Source organism: Giraffa tippelskirchi, chromosome 8, assembly GCF_054371585.1.
Source record: "Giraffa tippelskirchi isolate mGirTip1 chromosome 8, T2T-mGirTip1v1.2.pri, whole genome shotgun sequence".
Classification (NCBI taxonomy): domain Eukaryota; kingdom Metazoa; phylum Chordata; class Mammalia; order Artiodactyla; family Giraffidae; genus Giraffa; species Giraffa tippelskirchi.
In genome coordinates, this window is record NC_137282.1 from 143,649,976 (window position 1) to 143,672,005 (window position 22,030).

The 22,030-nt window shown below is 37.6% G+C and overlaps 2 protein-coding genes across 4 annotated transcripts in view; both read right to left on the reverse strand.

Annotated features, from left to right (window-relative positions):
* Nucleotides 1-5,856: 5,856 nt before the first annotated feature.
* On the reverse strand, nucleotides 5,857-6,798 carry LOC145519039 (olfactory receptor 2G3-like). The gene has a single exon (XM_081524279.1). It carries the CDS (start codon nucleotides 6,796-6,798, stop codon nucleotides 5,857-5,859), a length of 942 nt encoding a protein of 313 aa, XP_081380405.1.
* Nucleotides 6,799-12,566: 5,768 nt separating this feature from the next.
* The window catches only part of LOC145518454 (olfactory receptor 2G3-like), a 181,865-nt gene continuing 172,401 nt past the window's right edge, over nucleotides 12,567-22,030 (reverse strand). For 2 of the 3 annotated variants that reach the window (XM_081523078.1, XM_081523077.1), the window contains exons 4-5: nucleotides 21,787-21,895; nucleotides 13,049-14,459 (exon numbers count right to left, since the gene is read on the reverse strand). In XM_081523078.1, coding sequence (XP_081379204.1) covers nucleotides 13,520-14,459; nucleotides 21,787-21,809 — 963 coding nt within the window. In that variant the 5' untranslated portion in view covers nucleotides 21,810-21,895 and the 3' untranslated portion in view covers nucleotides 13,049-13,519. Of the gene's footprint in view, nucleotides 14,460-21,786; nucleotides 21,896-22,030 lie in introns of all 3 variants that reach the window. The other variant, XM_081523076.1, reaches the window with a different exon arrangement.

The following is a 22,030-nucleotide window of genomic DNA, read 5'->3' on the forward strand; positions in this document are numbered from 1 at the left end:
TGCATGAAAGGGAAAAGTGAAAGTGAAGTCGCTCAGTCGTGTCCGACTCTTAGCGACCCCATGGACTGTAGCCTACCAGGCTCCTCCATCCATGGGATTCTCCAGGCAAGAGTACTGGAGTGGGGTGCCATTGCCTTCTCTGTAAGACTATATACTATGTGCAAAAATGTACATCTACTGACACAACATTTCCATTTCCAGAATTCACCCAGACAGATATCCTCACATAGGCATGCAGAGACAGATGTGCAAAGACCTTTACTGCAGCATTGTTTGCATTAGCAAAAGGCTACAAGCATCATAAGTGACTACCAGCCCTGGAGTTGTTAAATATGTCTTTACAAAGTAATATTATGTATTTATTAAAATAAACGAGGCAAGTCTATGGCTACAGAATTAGAATGGTCTCTAAGGTACACATATTAGAGAAAAAAAGTTACAGGAGGGTATTGATAACACAAGATGCTATTTATTTATCTATCAACATACGTGTATAAATAAATGTATGTATAAAAACACACTTGCACATACCCTAAGTGTGCTAGTTTGAATACAGAAGATATCAGGAAGAACAGAGTGCAATCGTGGAGTTAGGAGTGAAGGAGAAATTTATTTGCTCCACGAATAGCCTTACTGTGTGTATTTCTTGTCTTAGGATTTTCACATATTTTAAACTTTTAACAATAATAAGGACAAAACAACTCTACATAACTATGGTGTCCTTCATGGAAGTTTTCCTGAGGGATGTAAAGAGAATGTGTTGACAGCTGTGAAAAAAATGTGCTTAAAGTCTGCAATGCAGGAGACCCGGGTTTGACCCCTGGATTGGGAAGATGCCCTGGAGAAGGGAATGGCAATCCACTCCAGTGTTCTTGCCTGGAGAATCCCATGGACAGAGGAGCCTGGTGGGCTACAGTCCGTAAGGTTGCAAAGAGTTGGACACAACTGAGTGACTAACACTTTCATTCACTTTCAAAGCTTGAAATTAAATAAACCAACATTTTACCTTAACCAAATTCCCCTTATATGCATCTCTTTATTTTTCATAAGACTTGACTTTTTGTTCAATGATTTCTCAAAGATATATGTAAATAATATGAAGTCAAATATTTCTACATAGTTTAAAAAAGCAAACAGCAGCAGCTAGTATTCCATACCCTCTCTACCTCCATTTTCTGTTATGACAAGAAAGTACATTCAGTTCTTCTAGATTTTTTATCTGGCAGATTTTATCTTGAATATTTGTAAATTATTTCAACATTTTCAAACATAGTCACTCATTGCTTAAGAGTGCTAGGTACCACTCCATGCACTTAGAATGCGCCAGCAAATAACAAAGATCATTGTCTATTTGAAGTTAAAATTTAAGGGGAAGGAGGAAGATAATAAAAAATAAGCCTAATAAATTATATTGTAGAGTATTTCAGAAGAGGAAAAGATCTCTGGGTGAAAGAAACCAGAGTAGGAAGAGAAGTATCCAGTGGATGAGCTGGACAGATGGTAGAATTAAACGGAGCCATCAGGAGCGCTCTCCTTGAGAAGGTAAGATTTAAATACTTGAAGAAGGGGAAGAAGTGAGCCAAGCAGGTACAAAGCTTCCCAGCCAGAGAGTGGAAAAGGCTTTACCTGGTGTATTTTAATAACAACATGGAGGCCAACAGGCTGAGCAGAGTGAGTCAGGAGCGGGTTGGGAGATGAGGTCAGGAGATGCCACTGTAAGAATTTGGGCTTTTCCTGTGCTTAGACATTTGGGGCTTTAAAAAGAGAAATAAGAAGATGAATGATTTACCTTGAATTTCAGAATATCTGTTGTGCTTAGAATTCCCTGGAAGCATGAAAGTGATTACAAAAATAGACACTAAAACAGTAATCTAGCTGAGAGACGATGGAGACTCAGAGCAGGGTCTTAGCAAGAGAAGTGGTGAAATTCTGAATATCTTTGAAGTTGGAGATAATAGGATTTCCTTAGGCATTGGATGTTGGCTGCTATGTTTTATTTCTGCCTCCCAATCTTTTAAAAGCAGTCAGATGTCATACTTTTTTCTATAAATCACTTACTGTCTTTCACTGCTAGTGGTAAAGAACCCACCTGCCATTGCAGAAGATAAAAAAAGAGACTCAAGTTCGATCCCTGGGTCAGGATGATCCCTGGAGAGAATCTGGCATCCCACTCCAGTATTCTTACCTGGAGAACTCCCATAGACAGAGGAGCCTGGTGGGCTACAGTCCATGGTGTTGTAAAGAGTTGGACATGACTGAAGCGTCTGAGCACACAAGCACCTACTTCCCATCTGCCTAATGTTTATAGATCTCTTCTCTGCTCATTGTTTGGCTCCAGTTCGATTTGTTCTTACAGATTCATACAATTTTGTATTTAATACAATTTTTATGGTTTTTGGAAAGGAATGGGAATAAATATTTTTCTTAAATTGACTATGTTTAATCAGAACCATTTTTCAAAAAATCTATTTAGATAGCTGGTTATGAGGATAAAATAGTAGAAAATATATGTTAAGCTTGAAAAAATGTACCTTAACTTTTTATTCAGCAAAGATTTATACAGTTACAAAATGTAAGGTGCCATATTATTTTTATTCTTGATATATATCATTAGAAGCTAATGATGTGATTTCCATCCTTCAAAGATGATGCCTTACGAGATTCAAGATATTCTTTCCTGGAAAGCAACTTTCTTGATTCCGCATATATTTGCAGTTTTATCTCTTCCTTCAAAGTAGTACATAGTAAACAGTGAAAGTGATAGTCGCTCAGTCATGTCTGACTCTTTGCGACCCCATGGACTGTAGCCCACCAGGCTCCTCTGTCCATGGGATTTCCCAGGCAAGAATACTGGAATGGGTTGCCATTTCCTTCTCCAGGGGAATCTTTCCAACCCAGGGATTGAACCCCGGTCTCCTGCATTGCGGGCAGATTCTTTACCATCTGAGTTACCAGGGAATCCCAGGAATCCCCTATAAAATAAATTTCATGATTTATGAAGCAATTATAATAGATCTATCCTTTAGTAGGAATTTCTTAAACACATAGATATTCGATATACTTGCCCTTTTGTTTTATTTTGCATCTATCATGATCTTCAATTAATTTTTAATTGTTTCATAAATCATGACACATATTTTATAGGAATATTATATATTATTCTTCAATAATGCTAGGATATTCTAATTCTTCACGGTGATAAACATACAATGGTGCATAAATTATTACTTATTGAGTAAATTAGGGATAAACTTATATGTTGATTTATGACTTGGTTTGTCACTTCTTGGTGCACATGTTTTCATGTTAAGGAGAGTTCTTAAAAGGTAGAGATCATAGGTTCATTTTCTTCAGTATAAATTTCTTATTGATTTAGGTTTAATGTGAGAAATTAAGTAACTGTGAAAATTAAAAAGGTTAACTGTGAGGATAATAGGGAGAAAGAGCTTATAGTTACAAAAACTAAAAGAAAAAATATAGATGATTATACAGGTGATTAATGGATCCTGCTGGTACAGCTTTTCGGGAGAACCTTGCCAATAAAGACTTCATCTGTTACTATTACAGTAGATGAATCCAGTCTGGAGGTTGGGAGGTGAACTGTAAGCAAGTATGAAGTGTACTAGGAATAGAGATATCTTTGTTCAGAGTTTACATGACAAATACATTTTCCCCTAGGCTCTGGCAATGGAAAACCACCCAAATCAAAGCAAGACTTAGATACTATAATTGAGTCACAATTATTAGATCACAGTAGACTAATTGCTATTGGCTTGTCTATGAAAAGAAAAAAAAGCATGTTTGAATGAAACAACTTACCAACATATTTGGTTAGATGTCAAAAGCAGAACTCATTTGATTTTCATAAGTGAAACTAGTAGAATTGTGAGTGGCAACTACCCACAAAATTTATGCCTGGAAAACATATATTTACTATCAAGGCCACTCAGTCTGACACCATGCTTATCACCAAGATAAACAAAGTTTATTAATAATAGCTGACATTGACCAAATTCTTACTATATGCCTTCTAAGGCTGTCCTCACTTTAGAAATGGAGAAAATGAGGGTTAGAAATGCTTCGTGATTTACCTGGAGTTATGCAGCTGGGAAATAAATGATGGAGACAGGACACAGAGTCTGGTCTCTGAGTTCAAATATTGTTTACTGCCACACTACTATACTTGTCCTTTCGGAAATAACAGCTTTGGCTCTGTTGTCACCAATGAAAGCAAATGTGTCACACTTTTTGAGTGGACAAAATAAATATGTTTTTTCCATATTATGAAGACCAAAAAAAAAAAATGGACTAACTTATTTTTGCCACATTTCCAGGTGATTCTTTTTTCATTTTCTTTCCTTCTCTCTCTTTCTTTCTTTCTTTCTTTAGAGTTCGTTTTATTTGGCAGACTTTCTGAGGACTTCAGGCCTGGGAGACAGCCTCTCAGAATAGCTCCATCCAGACAGAAATGAGTAACTAATTATTGACTATGTAAATTGAACATAACTGTAAGCAGTAAGCATATATAGACTAAAATAGAAGGAATATTATGATCATAAAATTAGAAGATTGAAAAGATGTTAATTGCTATTTATTGATCACTTTTTGCATATGCTTAACTTTTTGTTTTGTGCTGGTCTCAGCCTATGGGTAAACAGTGTTGTGGCTGGATTAGTCCTTGTGGTTCTTATGATTGCAAGATGCCCTCAACAATAACCACTGAGAAACTTGAAAAAAGAACAAGGTTCATTACTAACAAGTTCAAGAATATACATGGCAAGTCTGATCTTGGATAGAGAGAGAGCAAGTCTAGGGTTCTGCTTTCAATGAGGTTGAAGGTGGTGGCCTTGGGTTTCTGGGTTCCCTCTTCATTGGTGAAAATATAAGAAAGGGAATTAAAAGAGCAGGAAGTGAAAAACAAGTGGCCCAAATTGTCAGTTACCTAAAATCAACCAAGATCTCTGAAACAAAAGAGTCTAAGAGTATGGGATTGGGGGCAGCCTGGCTCTTTATCTATTCATGTGATTAGCAATGGTTCTTTTTAAGACATTTGAAGTGGATGCTTCCACAATCATAGGTTAAGTCAGGCACTTGAATTACAAAATGAACAAAGAAAAGCCTCTTGAACTTACACTACATTGCCTTTTGGATCTTTTAATAAACATAATAATGACATTCATTCATTTTTTACTCCTAAGTAAATGTGATACAAAAAAACTTTAATAAAACTTGCACAAGCTCAGAAAGGAAGTTGTGAAGTTAAAATCCACACATTTAGAGTCTGTTCTCTGTGCTGGACACCACACAGCAAATGAAAGCTCTTTATTGTGATAAATGGGAAATTACTTTTAGACGGAGTTGTTTCCAGGAATTGTTAGAATACTGTTGGGAAGGGATTTAGTGTAGAAGCAGCCAGGGAAATGGTTGTTAAGCACCTCATAAAAATGGAAAGAAATGAAAGGCTAAAAAGGGGGAAAGGAAGGAAGCAACAAAAAGGAGGGAAGGGAAGGCAAGGGGTAATACAGGAGAGAACAATTGGAAAATGAGAATGAACAGTGGAAAAGGGGAAGGAAGATTGAAGAAAAGCAGGAAGGGAGGGCAAGAAACAAATTATGTGAATAATGGACAATTACAGGGTGTGGGGAGATAGCTGCTTCAAACGGTCCAAAAGAAGCCTGGGAAAGAAGTTGCGGGGACAAATGATTCTGAGGCCGAGTAACAGACGATAATGCAGACTGTGATGATTGTGTGTGTTCCTTATAGGTTAGTGTTTCTTTAGAGAAAGAATGTACAAGATGACCTTCAGCTTCATTTCGCCATCAAAAAATCGACCTCTATATGTTTAGCTTCATTTTTTTATGAGCCTAGGTCTCTGGCTCTGTGAAAAAGTCTTCCCAGTGCTCCTTTCACATCTTTATTCCTCAATGTGTAGATGAGAGGGTTGAGGGCTGGAGTCACTACTGTGTAGAAGAGGGAGAGGAATTTCCCATATGTATGGGCGTAAGAGCTGTTGGGCTGGATGTAAACAGCTGTGATGGTCCCGTAGAAGAGGGACACTACCATCAAATGGGATCCACATGTCCCCAGGGCTTTGCGCCAGGCCTGGACTGACCTGATCCTAATAACTGCCTTGACTATATGTCCATAGGACATCAATATCAGTGCTAAGGGCAAGAGGAGCAAGACCAATGAAGCAATGAATAGCTGGACCTCATTGGAGTGGATATCCACACATGCAAGTTTAATCATTGAGGGTACCTCACAGAAGAAATGATGAAGCCACCGGTGTCCACAGCGAGGCAGGCAGAGGGTGACAGTGCTCTGGGTGAGAGTGTTTCCTACTCCACTCAGCCACGCAACCCCTGCCAGAGCCTGGCACAGCCGTGGGTTCATTACGGCTGCGTAGTGGAGAGGTTTGCACACTGCAGCATAGCGATCAAAAGCCATTACAGCCAGGAGAACGCACTCAGTGGAGCCCAGAGCCAGAGAGACGTAGAGCTGGACAGCACAGCCCAGGGATGTTATGGTCTTGGCTGGTCCTCTTAGGTTCCACAGCAGCTGGGGGACAATACTGGTAGTAAAGCAGATATCAACTAGGGAGAGGTGAGTAAGGAAAAAGTACTTGGGTGTTCTGAGTTTAGAGTCTGTAGAGGAGATCAGAATAATGACTGTATTTCCCACCAGAGTCAGGAGATACGATACCAAAACAACCACAAAGAGTATCTTTTCTAGGTTGGGCTGATCAGAGAAGCCCACCAGGACAAAGTCTTCTTTGACACCGCTACTGTTCATGCCCATCACCCTGTTCACAAAAAGGAGGAAAACATTGTAAGAATTTAGAGAAAAGATAATGTATTGGCCTCTGTTCACATGTGGTGATGGTGGTGGTTTAGTTGCTAAGTCGTGTCTGACTCTCACAACCCCATGGACTGTAGCCCGCCAGGCTCCTCTGTCCATGGGATTCTCCAGGCAAGAACACTGGAGTGGACTGCCATTTCCTCCTCCAGGGCATCTTCCTGATCCAGGGATCCAACCTGCATCTCCTACATTGCAGGCAGATTCTTTACTAACGGAGCCACCAGGGAAGCCAATATCAACCCTTTAAAATTCCTCTTTGAGATACTGACTCTGAGAGAAATTACTGTGCCCCATAAAATAAATTTTGGCAATGTCCTTCAGAAGCTGCAGCAAATGACAATAAAGCCCAGACTATAAAGAGAGGCACATGATGGCTAATTGTAGAAGAAAGATTTTTTTTTGAGTGATAACTATTAGATAAAATTTATCACAAAAAAATAAAGAATACCAGAAGAATAAAATGCATATGATTAATTTAGAGTTTATGAAAAATCATTCAAATTAAATGGGGAAAACTCAGTAATACTGATGTTTAATATATGTAAATAATATATGTAAATAATATTTCAATTCTTCAGCTGTAATTTTGAGTCGGGGATTTTTCCCCCAGGATTTTCATATATATAAATAGCAGCCTACTTCTCGAGATTATAGAGATTATTTTTCCTATAAAATGGCTAACATTTGGCTATTGAAAGGAATGATATTAACATTTATATCTAAATATTTAATCATTATGCACACACGATTTCAAAAATGTATTTCTTTTAAGGATTAGTCAACTCATTTATCCCACCACTTGGTAGTGATGTAAATTCATGAACATATTCAGAGCAAACCTCCTTTGAAGGCAATCTTTGGTGAGTGGTGTTGAGGAAGGGAGTCAGCTTTCCTGTCTTGTGTGTTGGAAAAAGAGGTGGTTGACTCTGATGGAAGGAATAAGGATCTGGAAAGGAAGTGTCTTTGGTGGGATAAAAAAGGCTGCTTCAATGCACTTCAAATCCACGTCGAATTTTTATCTTCAGGAAGCTTAAAGAGGCCAGGATTTTTAATGGACTTTTAAAAGTCCAAACAGTTATAAACACAAAGGTTTAAAGTATATTCACTGATACAAAGCTTATTCCCAAAGACTGTAACTGTAATTTGTGTTTAAGACCAACAGGTGCTTTTACATGTCATCAGTGAAAATCACTCAGGTTTCAAAATTCTTCCTTAATAGCTGCATATCCTAAAATTGTTTTATTACTTGTCGGGAAAATTAATCATGGAAGTAAAATATATTCTTACATATAAGATGTGTTGATTTAACTTATTACATAAAATTGATACTTGGTAGAACCCAGTGAAAAGGAAAGAAGTTAAGGGAAGGGTCCGGTGTGGGATTTAGACATTCAATAGCAGCATGATGTCACTGAGTGATCACTCAAAATAGCAAAAGTAGATAATAGTAAAATGAGCATACAAAAGGACCTCTAAGGAACAAACCAGTTTACATTATATAGACATATTTTTCTTATAAACACTTTCACAATTATATATCTTCATATGCATGCACAAAAATACAAATACATACATACATGCATAGTTCCTTCCATTCTGTTATTCATGGTCAATTTCCATCTATTTAGTTCCCTAAAAAGTACTCATTTTCCTATCAATAGAGTAACAAAAAGCCAAACTCATGTCTCTTCTTAGATTCTCTTTAATCCAGCCTGCAGGTTGCTTCCTTATCCTCTCAAATGAGAATTTCTCCTGTGTTTTAACTCCTGCCACATTCCCCCACACATACATGCGATACTTCAACAGAAATACTATGAAAGATCAATTCACAGTCATGAACTGGTTCCTTATTTATACAGAAACTTATAACAGTATGTTTACTTTAGGCTTCTAGAAGGATTCTATTCCACTATGATGCAAAATTTATTATCCATGTACCATATGATCTCCTCATCTGGATGAATACCACTTTAAACTAGAATCTCAATTTGCCATTAAAAGTTAAGATGTAGGTATAAAATCAAGGCATCAGAAGAAGTAAATAAGTAAATAAGTTTAAATTAGTTAAAAATAAATAAGTTAAAAAAATAAGTAAAATAAGTTAAAAGAGAGGAACATTTCCAGATTTTTTTTCTTTTCTTTTTTTTTTTTTGGCATACTGATACTCTTATTGTGAAAAAGAAATTTAAGTCATAGAGTTCAAATTATCATTACCTTGAAATGAGCTCTGAAGGCCCATGTACTAGTTTTAGGGACTGTTATTTAAGATGGAGCTCCCTGAAGGTCAGCAAGTCAGGAGAGACTGGAAAGACACAGACACCAAATATGGAAAAGTTCCATGGAAACAGTTCTCCCAACATGGCAATTACTATCAGGCTCTGTAACATCATAAGAGGAGCTGTCCTAGGAGATGATCCTGAAAGAGATAGTTTTGCCCCTCTGATTTTTCACTTTTGTTTCCATCTAGGCCAAACCACAGAGATATTTAAAGTCGGCCCTCATTTACCACCCAACGCTGTGTTGTTTTCTCATTTCTGCCATATTCATGTTAAATTTCTAATAATATAATCTATATTATACATATATGTACCTATTAATTATGAATATATTCTGTGATATTTGTAATTGAAGACTGCAAGTTGAATTGTAATCTTGAATGTTTGTACATTTAAGAATGTACAAAAAGAAATCATGTATATTTGAATTGAAGATACAAATATAACTTCATATTTTCTGTATTTTATTTTTAGCCAATCTGGTTGTATATATCACAATTTCAATTTGTACTCCCCTGATAACTGATGAAGTTAACTAGATTACCTCACATTAGTAAGTGCCTGATAATTGACTAAAAATAACATAAATGTGAGAAACTGAAAGATCAGTCTTTGACTACGGAGACAAGTAAATTTTCCTGCCTAGATTCACCTTTTCCCTCTGCACAGGTTTACCCTGGCAAGTTCAGAAATTACAGTTATCAGTTAGAGGCATAGAGGAAGGTGCACAAGATGAAAAGCAGGGACTCTGACCTCACTCGGATCCCCACTGCAAGGTCTCAGACAGGGAACAGGCTCAAGCTCAGGAAACACAGAATCTTTAAATGTAAATTAAGTGTCGCTCGACAGTGGACATTTTAATTACTAATGTGGAAATACTTTATTACTAAAAGTTGACATTTTTACCATTTGAAAAGGACTGGAAAAATTACAAGACGTTCTAAAGATGTAATCCAGGAGCAGGGAAAGAATTGCCACATAGTACAGGCAGGATGGATAAAGGAGTAAAACTGTTGTTCTTCTACTTCAATCACACCCCATGAGTACTCCTACTGTTAATGTATCAGTGGGTAAACATGGACTGAGTTTTGCTAGGTGCCAGGCACTCTGCCAAGCATCTTACATGAGGTACTTCACTTATCGCTCACCACCCTAGGAACTTGGTATTGTTGTTCCACTCACTATAGTGGAATAACTTTACCTAGAAGTTCAACAACTTGCCCTGGATATTAAGAAACTGCTGGGTGTTTAAATATTAATTGAACAAAAGATGAATGACAGCATGTTGTAGAAGATAAGGGATAAATTAGATCGAATGATGGAGAACCTGGAATTTTGTGCTACTTAAGACTTTATTTAAAAAAGGAAATGACAGGCCCCAAACGGAGTCACTGTGCTAAGCCCAGAAAAGTAAACCAAGACACAATACCTAATCTAATTGTAGTTACAGCCTCCTTTAGGAGTGAGGTTTTAGCTAGTCAGTCTGGAGTTTTCTTGTCAGCACACTGCAATAAACTTAATATTTTCTGACAATACAATAAAAATTCTTCTCTGCCCTTAGCCTCCTCTTTCCCCACACTGTGAATTGTGTGTCTGCCTTATTATTTTATGTGTTGATTAAACCTGTCCCATTGGCAGGAACACCTGGTCAACCATAAAGGGCAGTGACAAGATAACTCCTTAAAAGACAACATTTCTTCTTGATCTTGCTTAGGGTCATATGACTCACCATGAAGGTGCTAAAATCTGATTATAAAACTGTCAAGAATATATCATTTGATGTACAGCCCTTGTCTCAAGAAACTTATATAAACTATGTTTTGACTTTTAATGGGGGAACAGTTCTTTGAGGTTTCTGAGATGCTCTTCTTGGGTTATAATCCTTAAATTTGGCTTGAATAAAATTTTCCAATTCTTTCTTAGATAGGCTGATTAAATTTTTGTTGACAGCACCAATGATGTAATCTAATACATAGTCCTTTTTCATCCCCCATAGGTAGTTTACCTGAACCTGAAATAATCCAGTCTTTTCTCCTCTCCTATTTTGTATAGCTTCTCTCTACTTGGTAGGTGGGAAACTACTTGATTTATGACTTGCTTAATAAGCCAATTAAATCTTCATATTTATTGGCTGAATTTTTGTTTTTTGACATTAGTAATTAGTGGCTCAGTGGTAAAGAATCTGCCTGCCAATGCAGGAGATGCAGGTTTCATCCCTGGGCTAGGAAGATCCCCTAGAGAATGAAATGGCAACCCACTCCAGTATTCTTGCCTGGGAAATCCCATGGACAGAGGAGCCTGGTGGGCTACAGTTCATGGGGTCACAAAAGAGTTGCACTCAGCTTAGCAACTAAAGGACAACAATCATCTGAAGCCATTTAAATTAGAAAAGTAGAATTATATGTGGAAAATAATTCTATGGAATGATCAAACTTATCATGGAAAAAAAGGTTTGAAAAACCAGTTTGGAGATTTTAGAAATTCGTCATAGATACCAACAAGTGTCCAAGAGATTAGAAGGTGAACTGCATGAGCTCCTTGGGATAAAGATCTGTTGTGAAGCAGAGAGCATATTACACAGCTGAAGGCACTCACAGTCATTGAATCAACTATAATCTCCACACCAAATATATCCATAAACTTATTTCAGCTCAGGGTCATATGCTTGTAAACTTATTTAAAATCAAGATAGAGGATCTGAATTAGGGCAATGGAATGTGAATGAGATGGAGGGAAAGAGTTAAGATAACAATATGGAATAAGATTAAGAAGACTTTGATATTCATGTGAGGGTCAGGTAGACCTAGCTATAAAGTAGAACTCATATTTAGATTTTATGCTGAGTTAAAAGAGTGATGGAAAGGAACAGTCTATTTAAAGATTGTTAAAATAATTTTAGAAAGTGATGAAACTTTCTCTCTATAAGAGAGATCAAATGGTTAAGGTGTATCAAATTGTCATGAGTTTTTAAATCACAAAAGTGGTGTAGAAGAAGCCTTAATTATTGGGTGGTTTCTATTACTATATAATAGGCTGTGAGCTAAACTCAGATTTACTTATCGCAACAGTCATGTAAATTAGGAACTATTGTTACCACTCAAGTATTAAGTACTGACCTACTTGATTAGCTTGATAGATTGGGTTTTGAACTCAAGCATTTTGACCCAAAATATCAATCATATTCTCTAGAGCACAGATTACACAGTCTAAACTGGCTCTTAAGAAGTGAAAATTGGTGCTGATATAAAGAGAAGTGAAGTAAAGAGAGATATTGGTTGGTCTCAGTGTTTACAGCATAATGAAAAGTGCAATGTATAGGACAATGCAGAATACAAGAAAATTGCAAACAAACAAACCAAGCACAAGTTAAGAAGGATGGAGGAAGAGTGAAGAATTTGGAGGTTATAGAACACCATAGTGTTTTCAAAAGTATTTAATAATCTTTAAGATTTATTCAGCACTTACCAGAGCCATGAATCATTTTTAAGTACATTGCATGAATTAATGTATTTAATTTTCACTGCAAACTCATTTCACTGTGAGATGATTAAACTGAGGAACAGAGATTAAGTAAAGAACAAAAGGTTTTACATAGCTAATGAGTAGAAAGGACAAAGTTTCAAACCAAGTCTGGCTTCAGAACCCATGTGTTTTACAACCACAGAGACCCTGGAAGAAGAAATACAGCATCAAGTAAGATTGAATACAAGGCTTTGCCCTGTAGACCCTTGATCCATTTGAAATTAGATTACATCAAGTTTTAGTATTCCATCAAATTATTCAGCAATTTTTATAATTATTTAACAATTATTTCTATTGTTTTCATTTAAAAGCAAACTTTTTTCTTCCTTAATATCATTTTAAGTAGATTCACAAATCTAGTCTATTACTGAAAAATAGCCCATATTTTCAAGTTTTGTTATTTTTTTTTTTTCTTGAAAGAATTGGGATACTGTGGTAAAATGTTTTAAACAATGTCACACCAGGGCTCTTTGACAAAGAAAGTACAACCATAATTTCCTCATGCTAATGTACACTTTTCCATTTTCTGGTTCATATTAAACACTATTTAATTCCCTAATCAAATATGTAAGCACATGCACATTGGGTAGATCACTAAATCTCCCAATTCTGGGATAGGCCCTTTAAAGACATTTAGTAGAAGAAAGTATGAATATGTTTATAAAACACACACATTCATACAGATGAAGTTCCATGATATATTCAAGTTGAATCTAAATGTGCTTCTTTTTTCTAAACCATAGTAGCCATATTGTTGGTAAATACAGACAGAAACGTAAGCAGTCACCTGGGAGTAGTTATTTAATCTTAGGTCTCCTTAATAATTTTCCTCAATGAAAAGTCACTGTTTCCTTGATTTTTCCTTAGGAATTTTGTCCTATTCTCAGCAGTCGTCTCAGGGCTCCTTTCACATCCTTGTTCCTCAGAGTATATATGAGGGGGTTGAGGGTGGGAGTTACAACAGTGTAGAAGAGTGTAAGGAACTCCCCCTGGCTATGGCCATAGAATCTCTTTGGTTGAATGTATATGGCTGAGCTGGTCCCAAAGAAGAGGGACACCACCAGTAGATGGGAACCACAGGTCCCTAAAGCCTTACGCCATGCTTGGAATGATTTAATTTTTGTCACTGCTTGCACGATGAATCCATAAGAGACCAACATCAATGCCACAGGAAGAAGAAGGAGAACTAATGTGGCCACAAAAAGCTGGACTTCATTTGCATGGATGTCAGAGCAGGCCAAATTGATCATGGCAGGCACTTCGCATAAGAAGTTGTGCACACGGTGATGTCCACAGCGAGGAAGGCGAAGGGTGATGGTTCCTTGGATAAGAGTGTTTCCTACTCCACTTAGCCAGGCTATTCCTGCTAAGGACTTGCAAAATGATGGGTGCATAACACTGGTGTAATTGAGAGGTCTGCAGACAGCTACATAGCGATCAAAGGCCATGATGGTCAGGAGAACACACTCAGTGGAACCCAGTGAGAGGGACACATAGAGTTGTATGGCACAGCCTGTTGATGTGATGGTCTTCTCTGGTCCCTTCAGGTTCCACAATAACTGGGGGACGATGCTGGTAGTTAAGCAAAGGTCAAGAAAGGAGAGATTTGTGAGGAAGAAATACATAGGTGTGTGAAGTTTGGAGTCCAGGCAGGAGACCAGGATAATGGCTGTGTTGCCCAGGAGGCTCAAAAGATAGGATATCAAAATGACCACAAAAAGGATGGCCTCCAATTGAGGCTGGTCTGAGAATCCAAGCAAAATAAAATCTCGCCCAGATGTTTCATTGTTTTGTTCCATTAGTCTATTATTGTAAAAGAGAAAAATGGACACAAAATTCAGTTGAGGGAAATAACATTATTACTATTTACTTATAAAATTTGAAGTAAACTCAGATTTTCTTAACTAGTCAGTTTTCGCAGAGAAGGAAAAATGGTAATTATTAAAAAGGCATTCTTAAAAACAAAGGCATTCTTTTGTGTCATCATTTCTTGACTCAATAAATATTTGACCCATCCTCTTTTTTTGTGTGTGACCATTCTCTTTTCTCATTTGTTGAAAATTATTATTAAAGGTAATTTTCCTAAGAAGAAAAGAAAAGCTCTCAGTTTGAGTGGCTATATAATTCTGTTAGTAGAAGTGGGAGGAAAAGAGGATAGGAATGCTGAAGCAAATTTAAGTGCCAGTATGAAATGAATTATGAGTGATCATTGCTTGTTTCCACAGAAATTACAATGCAAAAATAATGAATAACAGTTGAGTCAGTAGATCAGAAAAATAAATGGATCATATTTTGTGTCTTTTGTTACTCAAAGACAAAGCAAGTTCTGATAATGTTTCTTTTTTTTTTTTTTTTTAATAAATTTATTTATTTTAGTTGGGGGCTAATTACTTTACAGTATTGTAATAGTTTTTGCCATACATTGACATGAATCAGCCATGGGTTTACATGTGTTCCCCTTCCTGGACCCCCCACCCACCTCCCTCCCCATCCCATCCTTCTGGATCATCCCATTGCCCCGGCCCTGAGCCCTTGTCACATGCATCAAACATGGAATGGTGTTCTGTTTCACATATGATAATATACATGTTTCAATGCTATTCTCCCAGAACGTCCCACCCTCACCTTCTCCCTCAGAGTCCATAAAATTGTTCCATGCATCTGTGTCTCTTATTCTGTCTCGCATATAGGGTTATCGTTACCATCTTTCAAATTCCATATATATGCATTAGTATACTGTATTGTTGTTTTTCTTTCTGGCTTACTTCACTCTGTATAATGGGCTCCAGTTTCATCCATCTCAGTAGAACCGATTCAAATGTATTTTTTTTAATGGCTGAGTAATATTCCATTGTGTATATGTACCACAGCTTCCTTATCCATTCGTCTGCTGATGGACATCTAGGTTGCTTCCATGTTTCTTATAACTAAATATTTGATCAGAGTGTGTATAGGGTCAGACATAGGTGAATTTCAGCAGAAAGGAAAGCTAAATAATTTTATAAGCTATTTAACAACTTACCACAAGTTTTTATACCTCAAAGTTGATGAAAAAAAAGATATTTGTGATATATGCACATAAAAACACAGATGCACAAACTCAGGTGTGCAATTTGTTCAGTTTTTGATAAAATGTCTTCAGATAATAAAAAATAAAGTAAAAACTCACACATACCCACTTAGTTAAAGACAAGGAATTGGCATTTGGTAATGTCATGAAAAAGCAAAATATGTCTTTGTCATCAATTTTATATTCTGCAGAACAGAATCAGTCCAGATTATATTTCACCATACCTTTCATTTACTATTTTTCTACAATATCATCTTCTGCGTCCCTTAATTTTAAGCTCTCATCAAGCATGTATGCTCAGTCATGTTCAACTCTTTGCAACCTCATGGACTATAATTCGCCAGGCTTCTCTGTCCATGGGATTCTCCATGCAAGAATACTGCAGTGGGTTGCCATTTCCTTCTCCAGGGCATCTTCCCAATTCAGGGACCAAATCCACATCTCCTGAACTGGCAGGAAGATTGTTTACCACCGCACCACCTGGGAAGTCCCCTTTATGCTCTAAAATCAGTATTTTGTTGAATCATTTAGGAATAATGAAAGCTAAATTTGTAAGCTTATTCAGGTATGTATATACTTTTAAAAGTAATATTGCATCTTAAGTGAAATAAACATATTTTCAAAATTTTGTTTTTTTAATGTTATTGGCTGTTTCTGCTTTATTGACTATGCCAAAGCCTTTGACTGTGTGGATCACAACAAACTCTGGAAAATTCTGAAAGAGATGGGAATACCAGACCACCTGACTTTCCTCTTGAGAAACCTGTATGCAGGTCAGGAAGCAACAGTTAGAACTGGACATGGAACAACAGACTGGTTCCAGATAGGAAAAGAAGTACGTCAAGGCTGTATATTGTCACCCTGCTTATTTAACTTATATGCAGAGTACATCATGAGAAACGCTGGGCTGGAGGAAGCACAAGCTGGAATCAAGATTTCCAGGCGAAATATCAATAACCTCAGATATGCAGATGACACCACCTTTATGGCAGAAAGTGAAGAAGAACTAAAGAGCCTCTTGATGAAAGTGAAAGAGGAGAGTGAAAAAGTTGGCTTAAAGCTCAACATTCAGAAAACTAAGATCATGGCATGCGGTCCCATCACTTCATGGGAAATAGATGAGGAAACAGTGGAAACAGTGGCTGAGTTTATTTTTCTGGGCTCCAAAATCACTGCAAATGGTGATTGCAGCCGTGAAATTAAAAGACACTTCTCCTTGGAAGGAAAGTTATGATCAACCTAGACAGCATATTAAAAAGCAGAGACATCACTTTGTCAACAAAGGTCCATCTAGTCAAGGCTATTGGTTTTTCCAGTGGTCATGTATGGATGTGAGAGTTGGACTATAAAGAAAGCTGAGTGCTGAAGAATTGATGCTTTTGAATTGTGGTGTTGGAGAAGACTCTTGAGAGTCCCTTGGACTGCAAGGAGACCCAACCAGTCCATCCTAAAGGAGATCAGTCCTGAGTGTTCATTGGAAGGACTGATGTTGAAGCTGAAACTCCAATACTTTGGCCACCTGATGCGAAGAGCTGACTCATTGGAAAAGACCCTAATGCTGGAAAAGATTGAGGGCAGGAGGAGAAGGGGACGACAGAAGATGAGATGGTTGGATGGCATCACCAGCTCAATGGACATGGGTTTGGGTGGACTCCAGGAATTGGTGATGGACAGGGAGGCCTGGCGTGCTGCAGTTCATGGGGTCACAAAGAGTCGGACACGACTGAGCGACTGAACTGAATATTATTGAAGAAAGTTGAACAAATGTAATTGTATGTATTTAAAGTGTACAACATGATAACATGCTATACATATATATTGCAGAATGATTACAAAGAACAAGAAAATTGACATATTCATCACCTCACATAGGTAACATTGGTTAACTCTTTTCTCTGTGTGAGGTGAGAATGCTTATGATCTACTTTCAAGTCTACAATACCATGTTATTGACTAAAGTCAACATGTTGCACATTAGCTCCTCAGAACTTACTCTTATAACTGAAAATTTGTATCCTTTGACTTACATTGCTCCATTTACCCCTCCCCCTAGTCTCTGGAACACAGTATTCTATTCTCTATTCTCTGTTTCTCTCTTTGTCATTTTTCAGTTCAGCACTTAAGTGATACCATATAGTATTTTCATACAGGTTGTAGCAAATGGCAGGATCTCCTTTCTCATGGCTGCACCAGATAGATAGATAATCTCATTTTCTTTATCCATTCTTCCGTTGAAGAACATTTAGCTTATATCAAGATTTTAACTACTGCCAAATGGAAGAAATATGTAGAGGAATATCTTTTCCCTTTGGACAAAAAGTTCAAGAACTTTCTTTCTGCCATGCCCTTTTCTGATTATTTTTGTGGTATGAAAACTGATTATATTTGGCATAGATGCATAGAGGAAGGACTCCTGAAAGGAAATCTGGAGGAGAGACAAAGTGAGTCTTTAAAGTTGCTGAGTCAGTCAATGCTGGCTAATGTACCTGGAGGCCACTCAAGAGGGAGAGAGATGTGGTGACAGAAGAAACTAAGAGGGGTTGCTTCCATCGTCTAGGTCATCCTCCTTCTGCCTTGTATCTTTGTCAGCATGTGGAAAAGAAGATGGGCAACATGATTTGAGCATGTTAAAATTGCTTCACTGAAGTGAACATCACTGCCCAATATCAATGAACTCAGTGGAAGTAAATAGTTCTTGAGCAGTAGTCCTTCGAGAAAATCAAATTAGAAAAAACTGAGAACTACATAGGAGATAGATGTTCAAGACCTCAGGGATCTGTGTCGCCAAGTTGCTAATTAACATGGAGTTTAGAGTGTCCAGAACAGGGCTTTCTCAAGGGAGAAGTGTGAAGGAAGGCATTCCTCAATTGGACATTTGCTTTATCTCCAGCCAGGCAATATCATAGACAAACTGTCACCTTCACCACAGCCCCTCAAATATTCTTTGCTGTGGGCGATGAAAAGAAAAAAAAGCAATGTCTTTGCTATTAGGCTTTAGTTACATAATTGCAAAAGTGAGACTTGTTTCTCATTTGTAATCAATTATTTTCATTAACAAATATAAATATTTTTCAACATCAATAAATATTAACTGTAACAGCAGTGCCAGAGTAATACTTTGTTATAAGAATGCACCAAGTTATTTGAATAAGTTCCATATTCTTAATCATTAAATGTGTTTATAATTTTACCGTAAATTAAAAATTTCTGTGATGAAATTTTTTGTAACAAAATATGTGCTTTATAATATGTCCTCATAATATTACATATTTACTTTACAGATATAACATTGTTATATTTAAATGAGTTGAAAAAAATCCATATTTCTCATAAGGTCAGTGCCTAAGGGTTCCTCTACTCATTCCAATTCAGTGATTATTTTTGTCATGTAATCTGAAATGGCAGCCCACGCCAGTATTTTTGCCTGGAGAATCCCATGGATGGAGGAGCCTGGTAGGCTACAGTCCATGGGGTTGCAAAGAGTCGGACATGACTGAGCGACTTCGCTTTCACTTTCAATCTGCTAGGCAAAAAATGTACACATCACCATGGTTTTTGATTTGCCTATGAAAATCTTCCAAATACTAAGTTTATGCAAGTTTTCATCTATAGTTTTTTCCATTATCCAAGTAAGATTCATACTCTGCAGTAAACTCTTTACATATTTAATCCTTTTATGTGTATTTTCATTAAGTTGCTTAGCCAGAGATCTAATATTCAATCATCATTGACCCATTAAATAATGTATTAGTTCCTCACTGATTTGACATATTGAATATTTTGTAGTTGTTATTGTCATTGAATATTCATGATTAACAGAAAACATATTCAATTACACACATACAATGGAATATTAGCCAGAAAAAGGAACAAATTTGAGTCAGTTGTAGTACAGTGAAGTAAGTCAGAAAGAGAAAAACAAATATCATATATTAACGCATATATATGGATTCTAGAAAAATAGTAATGATGAACCTGTTTACAGGGAAGAAATGGAGATGACACAAACAGAGAATAGACTTGTGGACACAGAAGGGGAAGGAGAGAGTAGGAAGAACTGAGAAAGTAACATTGACATATATATACTACCATGCGTAAAATAGCTAGCTAGTGGACAGCTGCTATATAACACAGACAGCCCGGCTGGTGCTCTGTGATAACCTGGAGGGGTGGGATGAGAGGGAGGGAGGGAGGCTTTAGACGGTGGGGAAATATTTATAATAATGGCTGATTTGCACTGTTGTATGGCAGAAACCAACACAACATTATAAAGCAATTATCCTCCAATTAAAATAAAAGCAGTATTGAAGTGAGTTATTCAGAAACACTTTCTGAGAGTTGAACTACTGTTAGTATATATTAGAATAATAAGCTGTTTATCGGGTAGTCAGAGTTTAGTGCTAGAAAAAGCATCTGTAGATTTGTTGCCATTGGCCTTTTTCTTCAATGTTAATAAGTTATTCTCAACACATAAAGAGTCTTAAGTGTAGTCGATAATTTTCCAAAAGGAATTTGTGGCATTAAGTGAGATTGTGAAAGTGAAGTGAAAGTCACTCAGTCATGTCTGACTCTTTGCGACCCCATGCACTATGGGGATTCTCCAGGCCAGCATACTGGAGTGGATAGCCTTTCCTTTCTCCAAGGGATCTTCCCCAACCCAGGGATCGATTCCGGGTCTCCCACATTGCAGGTGGATTCTTTACCAGCTGAGCCACAAGGGAAGCCTGAGAATACTGGAGTGGGCAGCCTATCCCTTCTCCAGTGGATCTTCTGGACCCAGGAACTGAACCGGGGTCTCCTGCATTGCAGGCGGATTCTTTACCAGTTGAGCCACAAGGGAAGCCCAAGAATACTGGAGGGGTAGCCTATCCCTTCTCCAGCGGATCTTGCCGACCCAGGAATTGAACCGGGGTCTCCTGCATTGCAGGAGGATTCTTTTTTTAATTATTTTTACTTTTTTAAAAATTTTATTTATTTTATTTGGAGACTAATTACTTTACAATATTGTAGTGGTTTTTGCCATACATTGATATGAATCGGCCATGGGTTTACACGTGTTCCCCATCCTGAACCCCTCTCCCACCTCCCTCCCCATCCCATCCCTCTGAGTCATCCCAGTGCACCTGCCCTGAGCACCCTGTCTCATGCATCAAACCTGGACTGGCAATCCATTTCACATATGATAATATACATGTTTCAATGTCATTCTCCCAAATCATCCCACCCTCGCCTTCTCCCACAGAGTCCAAAAGACTGTTCTATACATCTGTGTCTCTTTTGCTGTCTCTCATATAGGGTTATCGTTACCATCTTTCTAAATTCCAGGCGGATTCTTTACCAACTGAACTGTCAGGGAAGCCCTTAAGTGAAATTCGGTTTTATATAATGAATGTCTCAGTGTAATCTATAATATCATACATATCAGTAATTGAGTTCTTGAGCCTCATTCAAAAGAAGGGTCAATATTTTCAATATTCAGAATAAGTCTTTCTCAAGTAGCATTTCAAGGAAGAAAGAAACATTGATTAGTCCCAGTACCCTCCAATTATTATAATGGTACCTAAATCCAACTTAAAAATTCATTGCTTTGGAGTAAGGCGTTGTAATTCATTGCTTTGGAGTAAGGCGTTGTCTACTGTGGAAATTTGTAAGACTTTCATAGAAAATAGATTTTGTCACCAGAACATGATTAGAATTGGACTAAATGTTACCTAAGAAGTATACTTTCTGGAAAAGAAGAGTGTACAAAGTCCAGAGTGTGGGGCCAGTTACAAATAGTTTTGGATCTTTTGCAACAGGGAGACTTTAATGCATAAGTGGGTTACACAAGTGATGGGGTAGCTGGAAAACCAAACAGTGAAATGAGAAGTGAACTGAGATTAGAAATAGCTGGAAGGTGCTCCCACTGCTGGACGTGAAGAAGCAAAAGAAGCCAAAGGCCCAGGATAACCTGGTGAAAGCAGGGACAATGGTAAGCTTGCCAACAGAACTAGAACCAAAAGAGGAGAGGGCCACCCCATCTTGAAAAGCCTCCCACAGCACAGTGGAAGGCAGAATTACCTTGGCTTCTCTTTTCTCTCCATTCTGCTCTCCTGCCGGCCAGTGTCTCCCACGTGAACGCCAGTCAATATGGGAGCCTGGAGGAAGCAGCCTTCAGACCCCAGTCCTCCTGTAATACAGAACAGTGATGAAAAGGGACAATGAAAGAATTTGAGGGCAAACAAACCCAGGACTAGCACACCTAGCAAATATTTTTATCCTTTTTTGGCACTACATTTTCACACTTTGTCACTCCAGTTGAAAG

Coding starts and splice junctions, on each gene's coding strand:
- LOC145519039 (XM_081524279.1), bottom strand. CDS start 6,798: ATGGGCATGAACAGTAGCGGTGTCAAAGAAGACTTTGTCCTGGTGGGC.